This window comes from Ahaetulla prasina, chromosome 6, assembly GCF_028640845.1.
Source record: "Ahaetulla prasina isolate Xishuangbanna chromosome 6, ASM2864084v1, whole genome shotgun sequence".
Lineage (NCBI taxonomy): Eukaryota > Metazoa > Chordata > Lepidosauria > Squamata > Colubridae > Ahaetulla > Ahaetulla prasina.
Genome location: NC_080544.1, coordinates 66,817,656 through 66,835,894, shown reverse-complemented (window position 1 = coordinate 66,835,894; position 18,239 = coordinate 66,817,656). Strand labels below are relative to the sequence as shown.

The 18,239-nt window shown below is 38.6% G+C and overlaps 1 protein-coding gene across 1 annotated transcript in view; it reads left to right on the top strand.

Annotated features, from left to right (window-relative positions):
• Nucleotides 1–18,239, top strand: part of TRPM2 (transient receptor potential cation channel subfamily M member 2) — a 59,112-nt gene that overhangs the window by 20,894 nt on the left and 19,979 nt on the right. Inside the window, exons 10-22 of the mRNA XM_058188022.1 lie at nucleotides 698–800; nucleotides 2,123–2,244; nucleotides 3,745–4,089; nucleotides 5,577–5,714; nucleotides 6,103–6,232; nucleotides 9,669–9,814; nucleotides 11,335–11,447; nucleotides 13,056–13,269; nucleotides 14,026–14,144; nucleotides 14,781–14,913; nucleotides 15,039–15,210; nucleotides 15,949–16,132; nucleotides 16,861–17,042. Coding sequence (XP_058044005.1) covers nucleotides 698–800; nucleotides 2,123–2,244; nucleotides 3,745–4,089; nucleotides 5,577–5,714; nucleotides 6,103–6,232; nucleotides 9,669–9,814; nucleotides 11,335–11,447; nucleotides 13,056–13,269; nucleotides 14,026–14,144; nucleotides 14,781–14,913; nucleotides 15,039–15,210; nucleotides 15,949–16,132; nucleotides 16,861–17,042 — 2,101 coding nt within the window. The remainder of the gene's footprint in view (nucleotides 1–697; nucleotides 801–2,122; nucleotides 2,245–3,744; nucleotides 4,090–5,576; nucleotides 5,715–6,102; nucleotides 6,233–9,668; nucleotides 9,815–11,334; nucleotides 11,448–13,055; nucleotides 13,270–14,025; nucleotides 14,145–14,780; nucleotides 14,914–15,038; nucleotides 15,211–15,948; nucleotides 16,133–16,860; nucleotides 17,043–18,239) is intronic.

Below are 18,239 nucleotides of genomic sequence, written 5' to 3'. Positions count from 1 at the left end.
AGCAGTTCCAAACACATACAAAAGACATGCAAGGATGAGACAAACTTCAGAGAGCAGTTAGAAACGTAAATTAAAATCCCCCATTCCGGCCTCTTAATTTGGGTTTGTATATTCTTTATTGCCCTAAGAAGGATCCTCTTCATTAGCTTTGTTCTCACAATTGGCCACTTGGCCCCCTGGTATTGTAGGGAACGGAACTCAACACAGATCAAAGGTGTGAGTGTTAGCATCTCCAATCTGGGATTTGTGCTAGGCAGGAGGGGAAGAGATAAGACTGATATGGGCTCTGGTCAAAAGGCAGGAACATCTGTTTTGACAAATGCCAGATACTTTACAGACCCTAATAACAGCATATTTTCCTTGTAGGAAGTTAGTTGCAGGAAATACAAATATAAGCGTCTAATGTGGCATATTTGTGTTACAACTACAAAGGCACAATATATATGTATGTGTTACAGGAAACAAATATTTACAGTAGGCAAGTATACAAAGGCATCATCTGGTATTCAAGTATTACTATTTCCCTTCAATGTGTTAGGAAAAACAGAGAATCAGTTTCAGGGTTTAAAAAGAAAAACAAGGGTGATTATTCTTATTTGAGAGTATACAGGTGAAAAAGTTGAAAATTATTTCTCACATTAAATACAATTGTAATAGATCAGTTTATTAGAATTGTATATTATTTTTTTCTTTTCAGATCCAGGATATTGTACGAAACAAGCAACTCCTGACCATTTTCAGGGAAGGCAAGGATGGACAGCAAGATATTGATGTGGCCATTTTGCAAGCAATGCTCAAAGGTGGGAACAGCAGTTACTAAATTAGGATACATAACCTGGGCTCATTTTGAACAGAGTTAGACTTAATGGCCTAAATGCTCTTTTACAATTCTATAAAAGCAGGACAAAATAGCTGTTCATTTATTTTTGTGTGAATGGCCCAAAATCCTGCCTATTATGATAAGCAATAGTAAAGCTGTTACCCAATAGCACACTCTAATAGTGACATTGCAACCAGAGGTTGAATAAAACCTAGAAAACTAAAAGGTGATTTAGCAGAAATGCCTAAATGCTTTATTTATTTGGTAGATTATTAACTATAATAGGCAGTCTGAGATTCTCCATATACGTTGTTTGGAGAACCTGGGATCTGGGAACTTAAGTTATTAGAACATGCCAGGTTGCCTAACCCTACTCATTATTCTCATGGCTAATAGAGATTTGATTCACAACTTTTTCAAAACAAAATTACAAAATGCTTATTTATTTGATTGTACAATATGTGTAATTAAAAGTACATTAGCATGAACACATGCTCTCTTAATAGCAGCATTAGATATACATTTATGGTAGAAAGCCTTTTTCTGCCTGGAACAAACTTTTGGAAAGCAGTATTAGGTATTGTACATATGAGATAAATTCCCAGAATCATTGCCCGGAGGAGAACACATCTGTTTCTGGAGCACATCTGCATTGCGAGACAGATACTGTATTTCTATTTTCCTAAAGTTTCCTGCTGGATTCTGGAATTATGTAAATAGAAGTGATGGCATGTAGTCTGCATTCCCAGGAGGGAGGGAATGCATTCCAGAGGAGCAAGAGACAACTCAGCTCAGATAGTTTGTGTAAGAGAAACAAGGTGAAGATAGCTCCTCCCTAAAAGTTCCCAGAATATATGCTTTACATCAGGGGTGTCAAACTCGATTTCATTGAGGGCCACATCAGGGCTGTTTTTGCCCTTGGGGGGAGAGATGGACATGGCCAGCTCGACGTCATTCGTGTTGGGGGCACCTGTTGTGGCCTGAGCACTCTGCCAGTGAAAATGGGTTCCCAAGCTCTGTTTTCGCTGGCAGAAGCACTGTGGGCCAGTCCTTTGCTGTTTTCAGGGTGGCCCCACTGGCCAGATCTAAACACCCTGTGGGCCAGATCTGGCCCCTGGGTCTTCAGTTTGGCACCCCTGCTTTACATGAATGGGTAGTTTAGTTATGACGATAGGAGTGGAACAATAAAGAAATCTGCTTGGAAGAATCAAAACATGCCTTGGTTTTTGGAGCTTGGCAGTAATCCAGTAAACATCACTGTCCTGCAGCCCAAACCTTTTCTTGATTTTTCTTCTGTTGTAGCCTCCCGGTGCCATGATCACTTTGGCCATGAAAACTGGGACTACCAGCTGAAGCTTGCAGTGGCATGGAACAGAGTGGATATTGCCAGGAGTGAGATTTTCACCGAAGATCATGAATGGAAGGTGGGGTGATTTCAGGTGACATGCTAATAGTGAGCATGTCCTCTGCTACTTATGTAATTACAAAATGAGATTAGAGGACCAAGCTTGGTTTGACAGCAAGCTTGTCAGTTGAGATCTTCCTTGCACTGCAATCACTCTGTGTATCTTTGCCATTCAGAACATGATCTGCAGTATATTGTCCTGATGGCCAAATTTATATATAATATTAAGTTTATAATTTGTTTAGTGAGAGGGGAATCCATCGCAAGAATCAAGCCTAATTTGAAATTATGACTTGCTTCTGGTCAATGAATTCTGATTTACAATATCAAGGTTTGTTCTATCTGAACCCACAATTCTGGTTTATTCTCCCTCCCACCTTCTAGATACTTTCAAGAGGAAACAAACCAGAAATTGACATAGCAACCTAAAGTCAGTTGGCTCATTGGCAAGACTCTGATTACAATTTTTTAAGCAAGACACAGGAAAATCAGCCTTAGTTTAGCATCATATACAGATACAATCCTTTTATATCATGGATTTACCAAGTTATTTACTGAACCTGACACTTTTATTTTCCAGTCTTAGTACTAACGTAATGCACACTTAGTACTTGTGTAATATACACTGTATAATTGTCTATAATTAGTTACTTCCTGAAATAGGACGCAGTTGCTGATGCTATAGACATTTGTCCTTGGATGTTGTCTTGGCCTTTATGTTTGTACATCAAACAAAAGAGAGTATTTTTGCTGTATACAACAATATACTGAAATGACTATGCTTTGTCAGCACCAGTACAGCTTGGATATGAATGCATGTTGATGAGAAGTAAATGTGGGCTAAATGGTAATGAGAATACCTGAATATTGGGTGGCCAATTCCTTCCTCTTATCTTTTTTTCTTTTTTCCTTTGTCTGCTGCAGGGAATGACTTATAGCTGCCATTATCAGATGCTGACCTGAGTCATGCATGCATCCTCCCTACCTTACCATCCTTACCATCCATCCTTACCATACTTTACTATCACCCATCTCCTTCCACTTATGACTGTATGACTGTAACTTTGTTGCTGGTAATCCTTATGATTTATATTGATATTGATTGTTTCCTGATTGCTTATTTGTACCCTATGATTATCATTAAGTGTTGTATCATTAAGTGTTAAATTTGTACCCTATGACCATCATTAAGTGTTGTAAGTGTTGTACCTTGATGAATGTATCTTTTCTTTTATGTACACTGAGAGCATATGCACCAAGACAAATTCCTTGTGTGTCCAACCTCACTTGGCCAATAAAAATTCTATTCTATTCTATTCTATTCTATTCTATTCTATTCTATTCTATGCTATGCTATGCTATGCTATGCTATGCTATGCTATGCTATGCTATTTTTCTATATAATAAAACTCTACTTGCACTTCTCTTTTTATTCCTTTCCCTTTTCTCCCTAACATGGGGAGAACAATTTTACTTATGTTGATATTGTCTCATTCTGGTTGTTTTCCTGGCTTAACAGCCTTCTGATCTACATCCAATGATGGCAGCTGCCCTCATAGCAAACAAGCCAGAGTTTGTGAAGCTGTTTTTTGAGCAAGGTATACAGCTGAAGGAATTTGTTACCTGGGATACTTTACTCTACCTCTATGAAAACATGGCAACCTCCAGTGTCTTCTACGGGAAGCTGCAGAAGGTGTTGCTGGAAGAGAAGGAGCGTGCTGCCATCTCCAAAATGCCAAGGATCCAGCTGCATCATGTATCCCAGGTGCTGAGAGAACTGCTGGGAGATTTCACACAACAGCTGTATCCAAAGCTGAAGAACACTGAGAAACATCATCTCCCCATTCCTGTGCCTCAGAACAAGGTACCCTGCATTTTTATGCTAGCAACCCCATAAACCTTCCATGACTTGGATTTCAACACAAAACTGTAGAGCAGTTCATTCGTCTATCACTCTGCTTCCATTTTATTAATAAATTTTATTAAAAGTTTTAGAGAGAACATAAAAATGAACACAAACCAATAGAGAGTGAAAGAAGCAAAGGAAAGAAAGACAGGAGTGCAGAAATAGTCAATGAAAAGAAATAGAAAAGTGTAAAAATAATGGGAAATCCCTAACCAAAAGTGAGGAATGTCTATATTTCTACTAAATTACCATAGAATGGAAATTCATGAGAAAAAAATGAAAAAGCGAAGGAAAGGAGAATGGAATTGAGTAGTCTAACCGCTGAAGCATTCTGCTATATTCATTTGGCTTATTTAGGTTTCATTTGCTGTATTTACTTCCATTGTCTGTACTCCATCTACTCCACGATTTATTCCAAGACTGAAAGCATAAAAGGCCTTGTGCTAAAAAACCCTTTATTACAACTCATTGATCTCTGTGAAACATTCTTGGAAAACTTCGATATGGTGAGAATAGATTCACATTTTTCCTCGAGTTTTGTAGCACATGGAAAATAGTGATATTTTTTTTTAAAAAAATGAGAGATCAGTTTGAGGACTATTCTTGGAGACAAATAATTTATTTCTCTATCTGCTGAGAAATATCTGATGGATGAAAGATACAAACATGGAAACTAACCTTTCCCCAATAGTTTGTTTAGGATATCATGGTTATTCTGTTTGGGAACTATGGAAATTCAAATCCAGAATTTTTGAAAGATAATAGAAAGGGTGGTGGAATATCATAGGAAATAATATCTTTAAATAGTGTGATTAGGGAATATTAGAGTGTAGTTAATGGGGTTTTTTTGCAAGAGAGGACAGAGCAAAAAGCTTTTGAGATGAGGACATTCCTATTGTGCTAAGTCAGGGGTCTCAAACTCAAGGCCCGTGGGCTGGATCCAGCCCACAATGTGATTGGATCAGGCCCACAGGGCTGGCCTGCAAAATGTAAGGGGCTGGCCCGTGTTGCTTCGGCTCGGTTTCCCTGCGTCGTTTCGGCCCAGTCTACCTGCATCACTTTTGTCCGGTCTACCCAATGTGAAGAGGAAAGATTGTGCCAGGCTTCAGCCAAGTCTACCCAGTGCAAAGGGGAAACATGCCAGCAGTTTGGGGAATGATGTCAAGCTGGCCACGCCCACCCAGTTGGCCACACTCATCCAGTCGGCCATGCCTGCCCGACCCCCCAAGGTCAACCACAGTCCTGATGCAGCCCTCATTGAAACTGAGTTTGACACCCTTGTGCTAAATTAACCGTGCTGTTTTGGGATGCATTTCATTTTTATTATGGGTGTTTTTTTCATGTAGGTCTTTTGCTCCGTTGCCTGACATGGATTGTCTTTCTGAGGATGCTGTTTTCTTCCTGTATATGTTATTTCCTTAAAGATGGTATTTCATTTCCCATAGGTGCAAGGGGTACATCTTCAAGCATTCTATAGACGTTCTGCTGCTCAGGCACCATTCAGCATGGATCCTGTGCGGGATTTACTTATATGGGCAATTGTTCAAAACCGCAAGGAGTTGGCTGATATAATTTGGGCTCAGGTAAATTTTTGTACTTTCAAACCTTCTCTAACAGGGCTGAATCCAACTCCTTTGTTTTTGTGATAAAGTTGAAAATGCAGATTAAGTGCGGTAAATGTAGCTTTGTAAATGTTTCCATTGAAAGTTCTTTTTCAGTATCTGTGATTAACAGAGAGTCATCAATACATAAATGTAACTTGCAATTGGAAGAGTTTTAGTTTAGACACAGATTTACCATTTCAGGGGAAATGGGCCATAGCCAGGATACAGAGCATTAAGAAGGAGGATAGCAAGGATCCCTGCAATCTGGGAATGTGCATTCTCTCTTCCCAAACAGACTCTCAAAATTAACGCAATCTACTTGGAGACAGAAATATTGTTTTTATGCTAACTTGTCCTATTGCTTCAGAGTCGAGATTGTATTGCAGCAGCATTGGCCTGCAGCAATATGCTGAAGGAAATATCTAAGGAGGAGAACGACACTGACAGTAGTGAGGAAATGCTAACCCTGGCAGAGAAGTATGAGCACCGAGCTGTAGGTGAGTCTAGGCTGGTTTTGTTGAGGTATTGTTATCACATCATTCAACCAGGCTTTATTCAATCCCTTACAGTTTTACTTGGGACAGCTGATAACTCTTTCAGCTTCAAGCAAAGAAACTGTAATAAGTGCTACTCTAGCTCCATTCATGTGAACAGCAGCTGCTTTGATTCCAGATAGGACAATTGCCATAGAGTATTTCAGTACTAAACGAATATCATAGCATTTCCCTATTTTGCTTGCTGAAACTTCAAGAAATAAACAATACCCAAACAAGGAACAATCAACTAAGATAAACAATCAAACAGTTAATAACAACCTAATCAAGAATGAAACCAAGACTACTCCCAACACTGACAGGGCAAGCATCCAGAATATAAACTGAGAGCAAACCCCACTTCTTACTGATAATGTTACCTAGTTGGGCAATGAAAGGCCTGCAAAAAAACAGCCCAACTGAGAGAGTAATATTGTCTGGGTTATCAGATAGGCTAATAAGGCCTATTTTGAAGTTAATTTTTTTAAATATCGTACTGGTTTTAATAATGATGTTTGTGGTGAAGAAAAATAAGTGTTATTGACATGAATTATGGATGTCCTTTAATTTATAGAATAAAGATCATGAAATTATAACATAACATAACATAATATCAGAGTTGGAAGGGACCTTGGAGGTCTTCTAGTCCAACCCCCTGCCCAGGCAGGAAACCCTACACCATTTCAGACAAATGGCTATCCAACATTTTCTTAAAAATTTCCAGTGTTGGAGCATTCACAACTTCTGCAGGCAAGTTGTTCCACTTATTGATTGTTCTAACTGTCAGGAAATTTCTCTTTAGTTCTAAGTTGCTTCTCTCCTTGATTAGTTTCCACCCATTACTTCTTGTTCTACCCTCAAGTGCTTTGGAGAATAGTTTGACTCCCTCTTCTTTGTGGCAACCCCTGAGATATTGGAACACTGCTATCATAACTTCCCTAGTCCTTCTTTTCATTAAACTAGAGATTCCAAGTTCCTGCAACCGTTCTTCATATGTTTTAGTCTCCAGTCCTCTAATCATCTTTGTTGTTCTTCTCTGCACTCTTTCTAGAGTCTCAATATCTTTTTTACATCGTGGCAACCAAAACTGAATGCAGTATTCCAAGTGTGGCCTTACCAAGGCATTATAAAGTGGTATTAACACTTCACGTGATCTTGATTCTATCCCTCTGTTTATGCAGCCCAGAACTGTGTTGGCTTTTTTGGCAGCTGCTGCACACTGCTGGCTCATATCTAAATGGTTGTCCACTAGGACTCCAAAATCCCTCTCACAGGTACTACTATTGAGCAAGGTACCATATATATGATACCTGTGCATTTTGGTTTTTTTGCCTAAATGTAGAACTTTTTTCACTGTTGAATTTCATTTTTTCAGATAGCGCCCAATGTTCAAGTCTGTCAAGATCCTTCTGTATCTTGAGCCTATCTTCTGGAGTGTTGGCTATTCCTGCCAGCTTGGTGTCATCTGCAAATTTGATATTCCCCATCTATCCCCTTGTCCAAGTCATTGATGAAGATGTTGAAGATTACTGGGCCTAATTATCTTTCATGATGAGATTGCCAACAAAATATAACTGTTACCTTTCTATTTCTCTTAGGCTTATCTATAAAAATCAGTTATGTGGGCCCAGGGAACTTTGTTATCTTTCAATATAGGGAAGAAAATGGTAAGTGAACACCTGTCTACCCTAGACGAGTTCAAATCACCAGGACTGGATGGATTACACCCCAAGGTTCTGAAGGAACTGGCAGACGTGATCTCAGAACTACTGAACTATATCTTTCAAAGATCCTGGAGCACAGGGAGCTGCCAGAGGACTGGAAAAGAGCTGATGTAGTTCCCATCTTCAAAAAAGGAAAAAAAAACAGATCCAGGAAACTACAGACCTATCAGCCTGACCTCAATACCAGGGAAGATTCTGGAAAAGATAATCAAGCAACGAATCACCGAACACCTAGAAGCAAACAAAGTAATAACCAAAAGCCAACATGGGTTTGTCAAAAACAGATCATGCCAGACTAATCTTATTGCATTCTTTGACAAAATGACAAAATTAGTAGACCAGAGGAATGCTGTCAATATAATTTACTTGGACTTCAGTAAAGCATTTGATAAAGTAGACCATAACCTACTACTAGATAAAGTAAAAAAATGTGGGTTAGACAGCACCACCACCAGATGGATTCATAACTGGCTGACCCACCGCACTCAACGTGTAGTCCTCAATGGAACTACATCCACATGGACGGAAGTATGCAGTGGAGTACCTCAAGGCTCTGTTTTAGGCCCAGTACTCTTCAACATCTTCATCAATGACTTGGATGAGGGGATAGATGGGGAACTCATCAAATTTGCAGATGACACCAAGCTGGCAGGAATAGCCAACACTCCAGAAGATAGGCTCAACTTACAGAAAGATCTTGACAGACTTGAACATTGGGCGCTATCTAACAAAATGAAATTCAACAGTGAAAAAAGTTAGGTTCTACATTTAGGCAAAAAAAAACCCAAAATGCACAGGTACGGGATATGTGGTACCTTGCTCAATAGTAGTAACTGTGAGAGGGATCTTGGAGTCCTAGTGGATAACCATTTAGATATGAGCCAGCAGCATGCAGCAGCTGCTAAAAAAGCCAACATAGTTCTGGGCTGCATAAACAGAGGGATAGAATCAAGATCACGTGAAGTGTTAGTGCCACTTTATAATGCCTTGGTAAGGCCACACTTGGAATATTGCATCAGTTTTGGTCATGATGTAAAAAGATGTTGAGACTCTAGAAAGAGTGAAGAGAAGAGCAACAAAGATGATTAGGGACTGGAGGCTAAAACATATGAAGAACGGTTGCAGGAACTGGGTATGTCTAGTTTAATAAAAAGAAGGACTAGGGGAGACATGATAGCAGTGTTCCAATATCTCAGGGGTTGCCACAAAGAAGAGGGAGTCAAACTATTCTCCAAAGCACCTGAGGGTAGAACAAGAAGCAATGGGTGGAAACTGATCAAGGAAAGAAGCAACTTAGAACTAAGGAGAAATTTCCTGACAGTTAGAACAATTAATAAGTGGAACGACTTGCCTGCAGAAGTTGTGAATGCTCCAACACTGGAAATTTTTAAGAAAATGTTGGATAACCATCTGACTGAGATGGTGTAGGGTTTCCTGCCTGGGCAGGGGGTTGGACTAGAAGGCCTCCAAGGTCCCTTCCAACTCTGTTGTTGTTGTTGTTAATAATAATAATAATAATAATAATAATAATAATAATAATAATAATAATAATAATAATAATAATATAAGTTACCGTAGAGGCTTTTGAAGCTAAAATGCCTCTGCATTCCATAGAAAAAATTGGGGCAAGAATGTGATAGGAGTTATAACTATTTCTCCCTTGCTTGTTTTTCTAGGTGTCTTCACAGAATGTTGTCGGAAGGATGAAGAAAGAGCCCAGAATCTCCTGATCCGGGTCTCTGATGCCTGGGGAAAGACCACATGCCTTCAGTTAGCTCTGGAAGGCAAAAATATGAAGTTTGTTTCTCATGGGGGTGTTCAGGTGTGACTTACTTTCTTATGATCCCTTCAGGCAACAAAGAATACAATACTTTTGTTTTGATTCCAAATCAAGGGAAACAAACGATTGTATTTAACGTGGATCATCAGATCCTATCTCAACTGTTATATTAAATACTGGGTCCCACACATGAATTGAAGTAGCTTTAAAAAAAAAAAAGCAAGGATCATCAGAGGACTACAATCTACATAATATGAAAAAAGGTGGAAAAAAGTGGGACTATTTATGCTTAGGAAGACTATGGGTGGATATGATCATACTCTTTTGAAAATAGGTTACCCAGAAGATCAAACTTTTTCTCTATTATACCAGAGCGCAAAATACTGGATTTTAAAAGGATAAAATAAATAAAAAGTCAGATTCCTACTGAATAATTTTTTAAAATGAGGAGTTAAGTAGCTCTTGCCAGTCTTATTTATTGCCAGTTGCACAATATGTAGGCTCTGCATATAAAACTTTTACTAAGGAATGATCGCATTGCTGAGCAAACATCACCGACTATACCTTTTCAATTTGATTGCCTTTCTCGGTTACTCCTGTAGTGTTTCTCAACCTGGACAATGGATGTGAATTCTAACTTGCAAAATTCACAGCAAGCATGCTGGAGAATTCTAGAAGTTGAAGTCCACCTATCTTCCAGATTGAGAAACACTTTGCTGGAAGATCCACCTCTCCTAGATGGCAGTGTCTATGTATTTATACAGACACACACACACACACACACACACACACACTACTATGGCTAAACCCCCAAGGATATCTTAAATAGAATATATTAAATAGAATTCTAGTGTTTTCTTTCCACAACTGCGTAAGTGCCTATGTTATTTGCTTCTGTAGCTTCATGGCACAAGATGTTCCATGGTTTGCACTACAATACATAAACTCTGTGCCAGTGTAATGGCATTGGAGAACAAATAATGATAAAGAATTGTTGAGCAGGCAACGGAAGTTGAAGTGGGGTTAGGGGAATATTATATAATGGCATCACTGTTTCATAAGCAATATTTCTAAACCAGATGATAGCATGACTAATTTCACACTAAACAGATCTAGGTTACATTTTTGACACAATCAACCACATTTCTAAGTAGTAGCACTTAAAAAAAGATATCCAAGAAAAAAAATTCTGGGGAGAAAAAAAACCCCTTAAAATTTTGGAAGAAACTGAAATGCAACTTTTACAAGAGAAAACAATGCTATTTTGGAAGCATATGTTTCTTGTCAGAAACATGGAGTCAAGCTGTCATCTAGTAGCCCAACATGCCTGGTGAGATTCCTTGCTTGTAGCTCAGCTCAGCATCTTGTATCATGCTTGGTTACACACATGGTGACCTCCTTTGTCCTGCTAGAACACAGCCGATGTGTATTGCATAATTAGCTATCCATTACTTAGCCTCATCTTTTTGTCCTAAATCCCTTGGTGAGTTCATTCTCATTTTTCTCTGCAAACCGATTCCCATAGCCAGGATATCTAACTCTCATGTCACTTCTCTTTTCAGACCTTCCTAACCAGAGTTTGGTGGGGAAAGCTGAGTGTCGATAATGGGATATGTCAGGTCATCCTATGCATGCTGTTCTTCCCTCTTCTCTATACAGGCCTCATAACTTTCAGGTACTTGCAGAACTTGACTGTACTGTTTTATGGCAGTACAGGGAGATTTATAGGACTTTCTAACTTCATCTCACCTCCCCACTACGCAAGATAAAAGTACCACTAGGGCAAAATTCAGATGTTGGCAACCGACTAATTACCCTACTCTTCTCTATATTGATATTCTATATTGATAGATTGATCAATATTCTATATTGATCATCAATTGTGTTGTAAATGTTGTAGCTTGATGAACGTATCTTTTCTTTTATGCACACTGAGAGCATAGGCACCAAGACAAATTCCTTGTGTGTCCAATCACACTTGGCCAATAAAAAAATTCTATTCTATTCTATTCTATTCTAAAAGGCTGATTAATTTATATGTTATCTAATATTTACATTTATCACCCTTATACTAGATCGGGGTAATTTTCTCAAGGGTCATAATAGGAACTGGGTCTGTTGTGGAGAACAAGCCAATAGTTCCTGGCGGTGCTTTGCCCACTCACCTGCAAGGTCACATGTTGACCGAGACAGCGGTGGGTGGCTGAGCCAGGTCCCCTCGTGCAATGACTGTCTCCGCTGCCTCCTCAGGCTGCTCCAGGCAAGAGATGAGTACTACATGGATGCAAAGAAGCACTTTCTGTGCCTCCCACGACCACCAGCTGACTGAAGGACCACACAGTGGCTGCACAGAACTGGACTGGACTTAGCTTCTTCTCCCACCCACTAATTTACATTTGATTTCTAATATCCATTTGATCTCATGCAAGCTGGATAGGGACAGCCAAAGGGCCAGATGCTGCCCAAGGGCTGTAAAATGCCGGATCTGTACCAGTAGTGGGATTCAAATCCTGTAGCTATTGGTTCGCTCATAGGTGCATGCACTCCCATGTGATGCTTCTGTGCATGCGCAGAACCTTCTGAGCATATGCAGAGATGTCCAGGCGGGTGGGCAGAGCCTCCCTCCACCGCCACTACCATTCGCCCAATCCAGGGCGAACCGGTAGCAACCCACCACTGATCTGTACTAGATGCAAGTAAAACACATCTTAGCTATTAGATGTGTTATTTTCCCCTTTACAGCCATATTAGTATCATGTGTGAAGCACCTTCAGTTATGTTTTTCTACAGTATGTGTCTTTCATAAAGGAAGTCAGCTTTTTCATTTTATAAATTGTTGAAATCTATATAATATATAGAACAAATGGACGAGTGTTTCTTATTTTCTAGTAAAATGATCCAGCATTATACAAATTTATGTCCAACTTGAAACTAACAAGACACAGAATCAAATTTGGTTCATTAGTCAACAAAAGCATGCACTTTTGCTATGTCTAGAGGTAGTTCCCATGTTAACAAATGCCTTTTAAATATGCCTAACATATGGGGTATTCTTGCTATTCTAAAGATGGCACAATTTTTTAAGCTGGATATAAGCATTGTCAGCAATTATCCAACGTGAATCTTGACAGGGAGGGGCTTTGTCAAGATCATTGACAAAGAGTAAGACTGCCCATGTGGTATTTCAGTCATAACCATACAGTAGACATAATGAAGAGGTATGCAAAATTGACTTCTTGCTGTAAATACAGTCAGGCAAATCTGCCATTCTTTCCACTCACAGAAAAAAGAGGATCCAGCCAACTACTGATTTAAACCGCTTCCGAGCTTTCTTCACTGCCCCTGTGGTCATCTTCCACCTCAACATCCTTTCCTACTTCAGTTTTCTCTGCCTATTTGCTTTTGTGTTGATGACAGATTTCCAGTCAACTCCATCCTGGCCAGAATATGTCATCTATTTCTGGCTTTTCTCCTTAGTGTGTGAAGAGGCCCGACAGGTATTGTTGCACAAATCAATACAACATTGCTCTTTAGCTTCAGACTGTTACTTGTCATTGACCACTAGGAGACGTTGCATTACCGTTTCCATCCTTATTGGGAAATGTCAGATGCAGGTAACCAGATGTTACACAATGGAGTTCTCAGTAGAGACTATGAACTCCATAGAATAAGATACGGCTAACCATGTCTGACAATTCCCAGTGAAGTTGAAACAAGTAATATGGTGCTTGCTAGCGGTCAATATAATTGAAAATACCTCAGACGACATGCACCACGTAAAAATAGAGAACTCATGTGAAATGCCCATACATGGAAGCATGACATAATATTGTATATGTATCTATCCACTCAGATCTTAAGGAAAGGTGGCCTGTATATGTCATTTTGAGATGTTATTGATTGTTCTATATGGTAGGAAAGTTTTCTCTGTAAATGGAAATAAACTTACCTAACCATTTAAGGACATTACATTAAATATCCTAATTCAAAATCAGATTAACCCATGGGCTAGTTTCAGTGTAACAAAAACTGTGATTTAACAACTTCAGAAATCTTTTTGAGATGAGTGCATGAGATGGGAGTAGAGGGAGCACTCAAGCTTATTTTCTTTTCAATATACTGTAGATTATTAGCAAGATCACAATGTCTGAACCAAACCATGGTAATTCTCCTTTCTTTCTTTCTTTCTTTCTTTCTTTCTTTCTTTCTTTCTTTCTTTCTTTCTGTCTGTCTGTCTGTCTGTCTTTCTTTAGCTTTTTTGTGATCCTGATGGGTTTGGCTTGGTCAAAATGGCTTCTTTATATTTCAGTGATTTCTGGAATCAACTGGATGCATGTGCCATTCTGATCTTTTTAGTTGGATTGGTCTGTAGGTAAGTCCCTGTGTATAGTTATCCTATTTTTCAAAGAAAAATTTGGTGGAAGGTGGGAGGGTTGTTTCATTATGCTAATTACTATTTTAAAAAATCTACCTGATATAATGTGTAGAAGAAAAAGTAATCAAAATGCAAATAATTTTCACCCAGTTTCTTTTGCTGCAGATGCCCTAAGATCAGGCTTAAGTTTATATCACATTCTTTCAACATATGCCTTAGATTTCAAATCCTTTCCTTTTAACTCTACATATGAGGATGTTTCATTTATATGCATTTCCCCTTTGTTAGCTCTTTGATCAGTTGGACAGAGAATTGTCCTGAATATATAGCCTTTCTGGTTAGTCTTTTCCTATAAGAGATTTACTATCCTGTTAAGCCACAATTTCTCTGAGTCTTTTTCATATTTTGGTTAATATGCTAAGCATGCCATGAAATATTGCTATAGAGGGAATGTACACATAATCCTCTGTGTGAATGATTGTTTACCTTAAGAAAAATATTACTTCATTCTGCAACCTTTGGTAACAAAGATGTCCTTATAATTAAGACCAGGAATCTTTGGGAACATCGCCCCAATGTTACATTGGTAATACAATTAATATATGTATTTTTGTTTCTATCCTTTGCGCTAAGATGGTTCCCAGCAACTTTGTACCCTGGAAGAATTGTACTATCCCTAGCTTTCATTATTTTCTGCCTGCGTCTATTGCACATATTCACAATCAGTAAAACTCTTGGTCCCAAGATTATTATAGTGAAGAGAATGGTAAGTTGTAGTTTCTATTGATAAATACCATGGAAACTTAAAAGTAATTTTACATAATTCACTTTTTTTTTATGAAGCTGCCTGAACCCAAGACGTTCTTTCTGCTTTGTTTGGTGGGTTTACAGATGAAGGATATCTTCTTTTTCCTCTTCCTCTTGGCTGTTTGGATCGTATCCTTTGGAGTAGCCAAACAAGCTATCCTAATCCACAACGAGAAACGGGTAGACTGGATCTTCCGAGGTGTTTTTTACCATTCGTACTTGACATTATTTGGCCAGATTCCCTCCTATGTTGATGGTATGGAATACAGAATTATTTTATACTCTGGACAACCAAGGTTCAGTTTGTTCGACTGTGATAATGACAAACTCGTCATCACTAAACATCTTATCCCATCAATGACCTTCTCTGAGAAGTGTTTGTACAAATTTCATAGTGTGCAAAAATCAGTAAAACTATGAGTAAATGGCTAACAGGATAGATAATTGTGAAAGATGATGCCATACCAGATAAAGCTGCAGCATAAATAGAAACAATGCCATTTAGCTTGGCTTTATATGAGAGAAGTTTAACCAAATGAAACCCTCTCTTTTAATCCAGTTCTGGTCTGCTTAAATAACATATGAAGTATGTGCCTCATCCTTAATCCCAAAACAATTACATTCTGTGTTCCAGGACTCATATTTTAGACTCTGGCTATAAATAACAAGCCAAATAACCACAAGGTCCTCAGATAAGTTGTGACCCGTCCCTGGCAGCATTTCAATGGCAGCACATCTTAATAGCTGTTCATAGTGTGTGCACATCTGAATCATCTCCTATTTAGCACTACCTTTTAAAAATCAGATCATAGAGGGTTGAGTCATTTATCCCAGCCCTTTCCATTAAACAAGATTTTTAAAGCCTTTATAATGATAGATTCCTGTCGTTTGTATGACAATATAGTATGTTACATTGTGCATCAGGGAATTAGATGACCTTCCTCTTATTGCTGTAACACCCAGCGCTTGTTGGCTTTACTATGTTTTCTAACAGGAGTGAATTTCAACTTTGATCAGTGTAGCCCAAATGGGACTGATCCATACAAGCCCAAATGTCCAGAGAGCAGTGAAGCCAACAAGAAGCCCATTTTTCCAGAGTGGCTGACAGTAATTTTGCTTTGCCTGTACCTACTCTTCACCAATATTCTTCTTCTGAATCTCCTCATTGCTATGTTCAAGTAAGTTCCACACTCTCTATTCTGTATTGCCTGCTCATCATAAAGCACCCTGAGGCTCACAAGAAAAGAAAATGACCATGTTTATAACAATTATAAGCCAGTATAGAACAGAAACAGACTTTTAGTATAGAACAGACTTTTAGCTATACAATTTGGGATGAACATCCTTTGAATGGTGTGGGAGTAGGAATGGATTTCCAGAGGGGGGAAATTGCAGAGTACAGTAACCAGGAGCATTACTCTGGTGACCTTGAGGATACAGATAAACCTCCGAGTCCTTCAATGACCTTCTAAACGTATGCAAATGACCAGCTGTCTGTGAGGAGTATAAATCCTTCCATTCCCCACTATCCTATCAGAGCAGAAGAAGCTTCTTGGATGAAAAGCGAAATGTTTTCCAAAGAAAAAACAAGAAAGTCCAGTTGCCTCCTGGAAAAAGCACCTTTGGGACAACCATGACCTGGATCACTGAGACTCTCTACAGACTTATAGAACAGAAAGTGAACCAAAAATACTTGGTTCAGAGCCAGGTAAAGAGAGGCAGCTTTAATAAAGATAGAAATAAACAGTTCTATAATAGCCATTCTTCCACTATCATAAATAGAGATGTTGTTTCTGTTCTGACCCTTAGTTAGTAGGATACACAGGAGAGTATCATTATGCTCTGTGTTTTCATGAGTTATGTAGAAGATTAAACTCAGTAATACATGTGCTTTTCTTCTCCCCAGTTACACATTCCAGCAGGTGCAGGAGCACACTGACCAGATCTGGAAATTTCAGCGTCATGACCTGATTGAAGAGTATAACGGCAGACCACCAGCTCCGCCACCTTTTATCCTCCTAAACCACCTGCAGATACTTGTCAAGCGTGTGTTTCTTCAGAAGCCAACAACACGGCACAAGCAGCTCAGTAAGACCCTGATATTTTGAGCCAGGCTGTAACATTGTTCAGCTTCTGCCTGTCAACACTTTATGACAACTTGTAATTCATTAACAATGGACACAAAGGAAAAAGGAGAATGGAAAGAGGTGATTTTTAGAATATGGAGCATTAAAAAAATGCATCAGAGCTTTTTGGATCAATTAAAGATCTCGAAGCACACCAGCACTCTGTCTTAATTCATTGGTACCTCTGTTTATAAAATTTTATCGGCCTTTTTTTGTTCCTGTACTTTTTGTTGTTGTAGTTGTTCTCAGCAGAAATGGAGGTTATCAGCCATTCGTACAAGAGAACCAAAGTTCTCCAATTTACTAAATATGATCATTAGCATTAATATTTAATATTCAGCCAAATTTTCAGTTTTTATTTTCGTAATGAACTTTCAGGATTTTTTTATAACTTTTGGTTAAAAGGAGTGTTTTTATATTTTAATTTGTTATTGTTTAGTCAAAAATCTCAGATTTTGGTTTCAGCTTCCATTTCTTCAAATCCTGCCACATAAATTTGTTTGGTAAATACAAGTTAAACAGGTATGGAGACAATATGGACTTCTAGCTTACTCCCTATCTTATTCTGTTCTCTTTTTCTCCAAATTCAATTTTTATGACAGTTTCTTATTCATTACAAAGGTGAAGACTTAAATAAACAAACAAATAAGGAATAAAAATGGAAATACCAACTGGCCATAACCTGAGCTGATAAATGTAAATCCTGGGTTAATGTGAAATGTTAAAAAAGCACACAATGATAATGCCCCCTCACACATTTAGTGAACTGTAAGTTGACTATAAAACAATGAACAAAGCAGATATAGAGTTTAGTTTTCCAAGTATCAAGAAATTGATATAAGTGGACAGCGTGTGTATACATTAAAGAGGAGCTAATTCTAGAAAGGCAACAACAAACTCATTCTAGGCAAACTCCAGAAAGGTATCGTGATGAATAAGGACATCTCAGTTACAACAAAAATAATTAAAGCAGTACTTCTTAGAGTTGAGAAGGAAGGAAGGAAGGAAGGAAGGAAGGAAGGAAGGAAGGAAGGAAGGAAGGAAGGAAGGAAGGAAGGAAGGAAGGAGGGAGGGAGGGAGGGAGGGAGGGAAGGAATCTTTAGCGAAACACTATAATACTATGAACAAAACAAGGAACTAGTCAGTCTATTCTATGTGA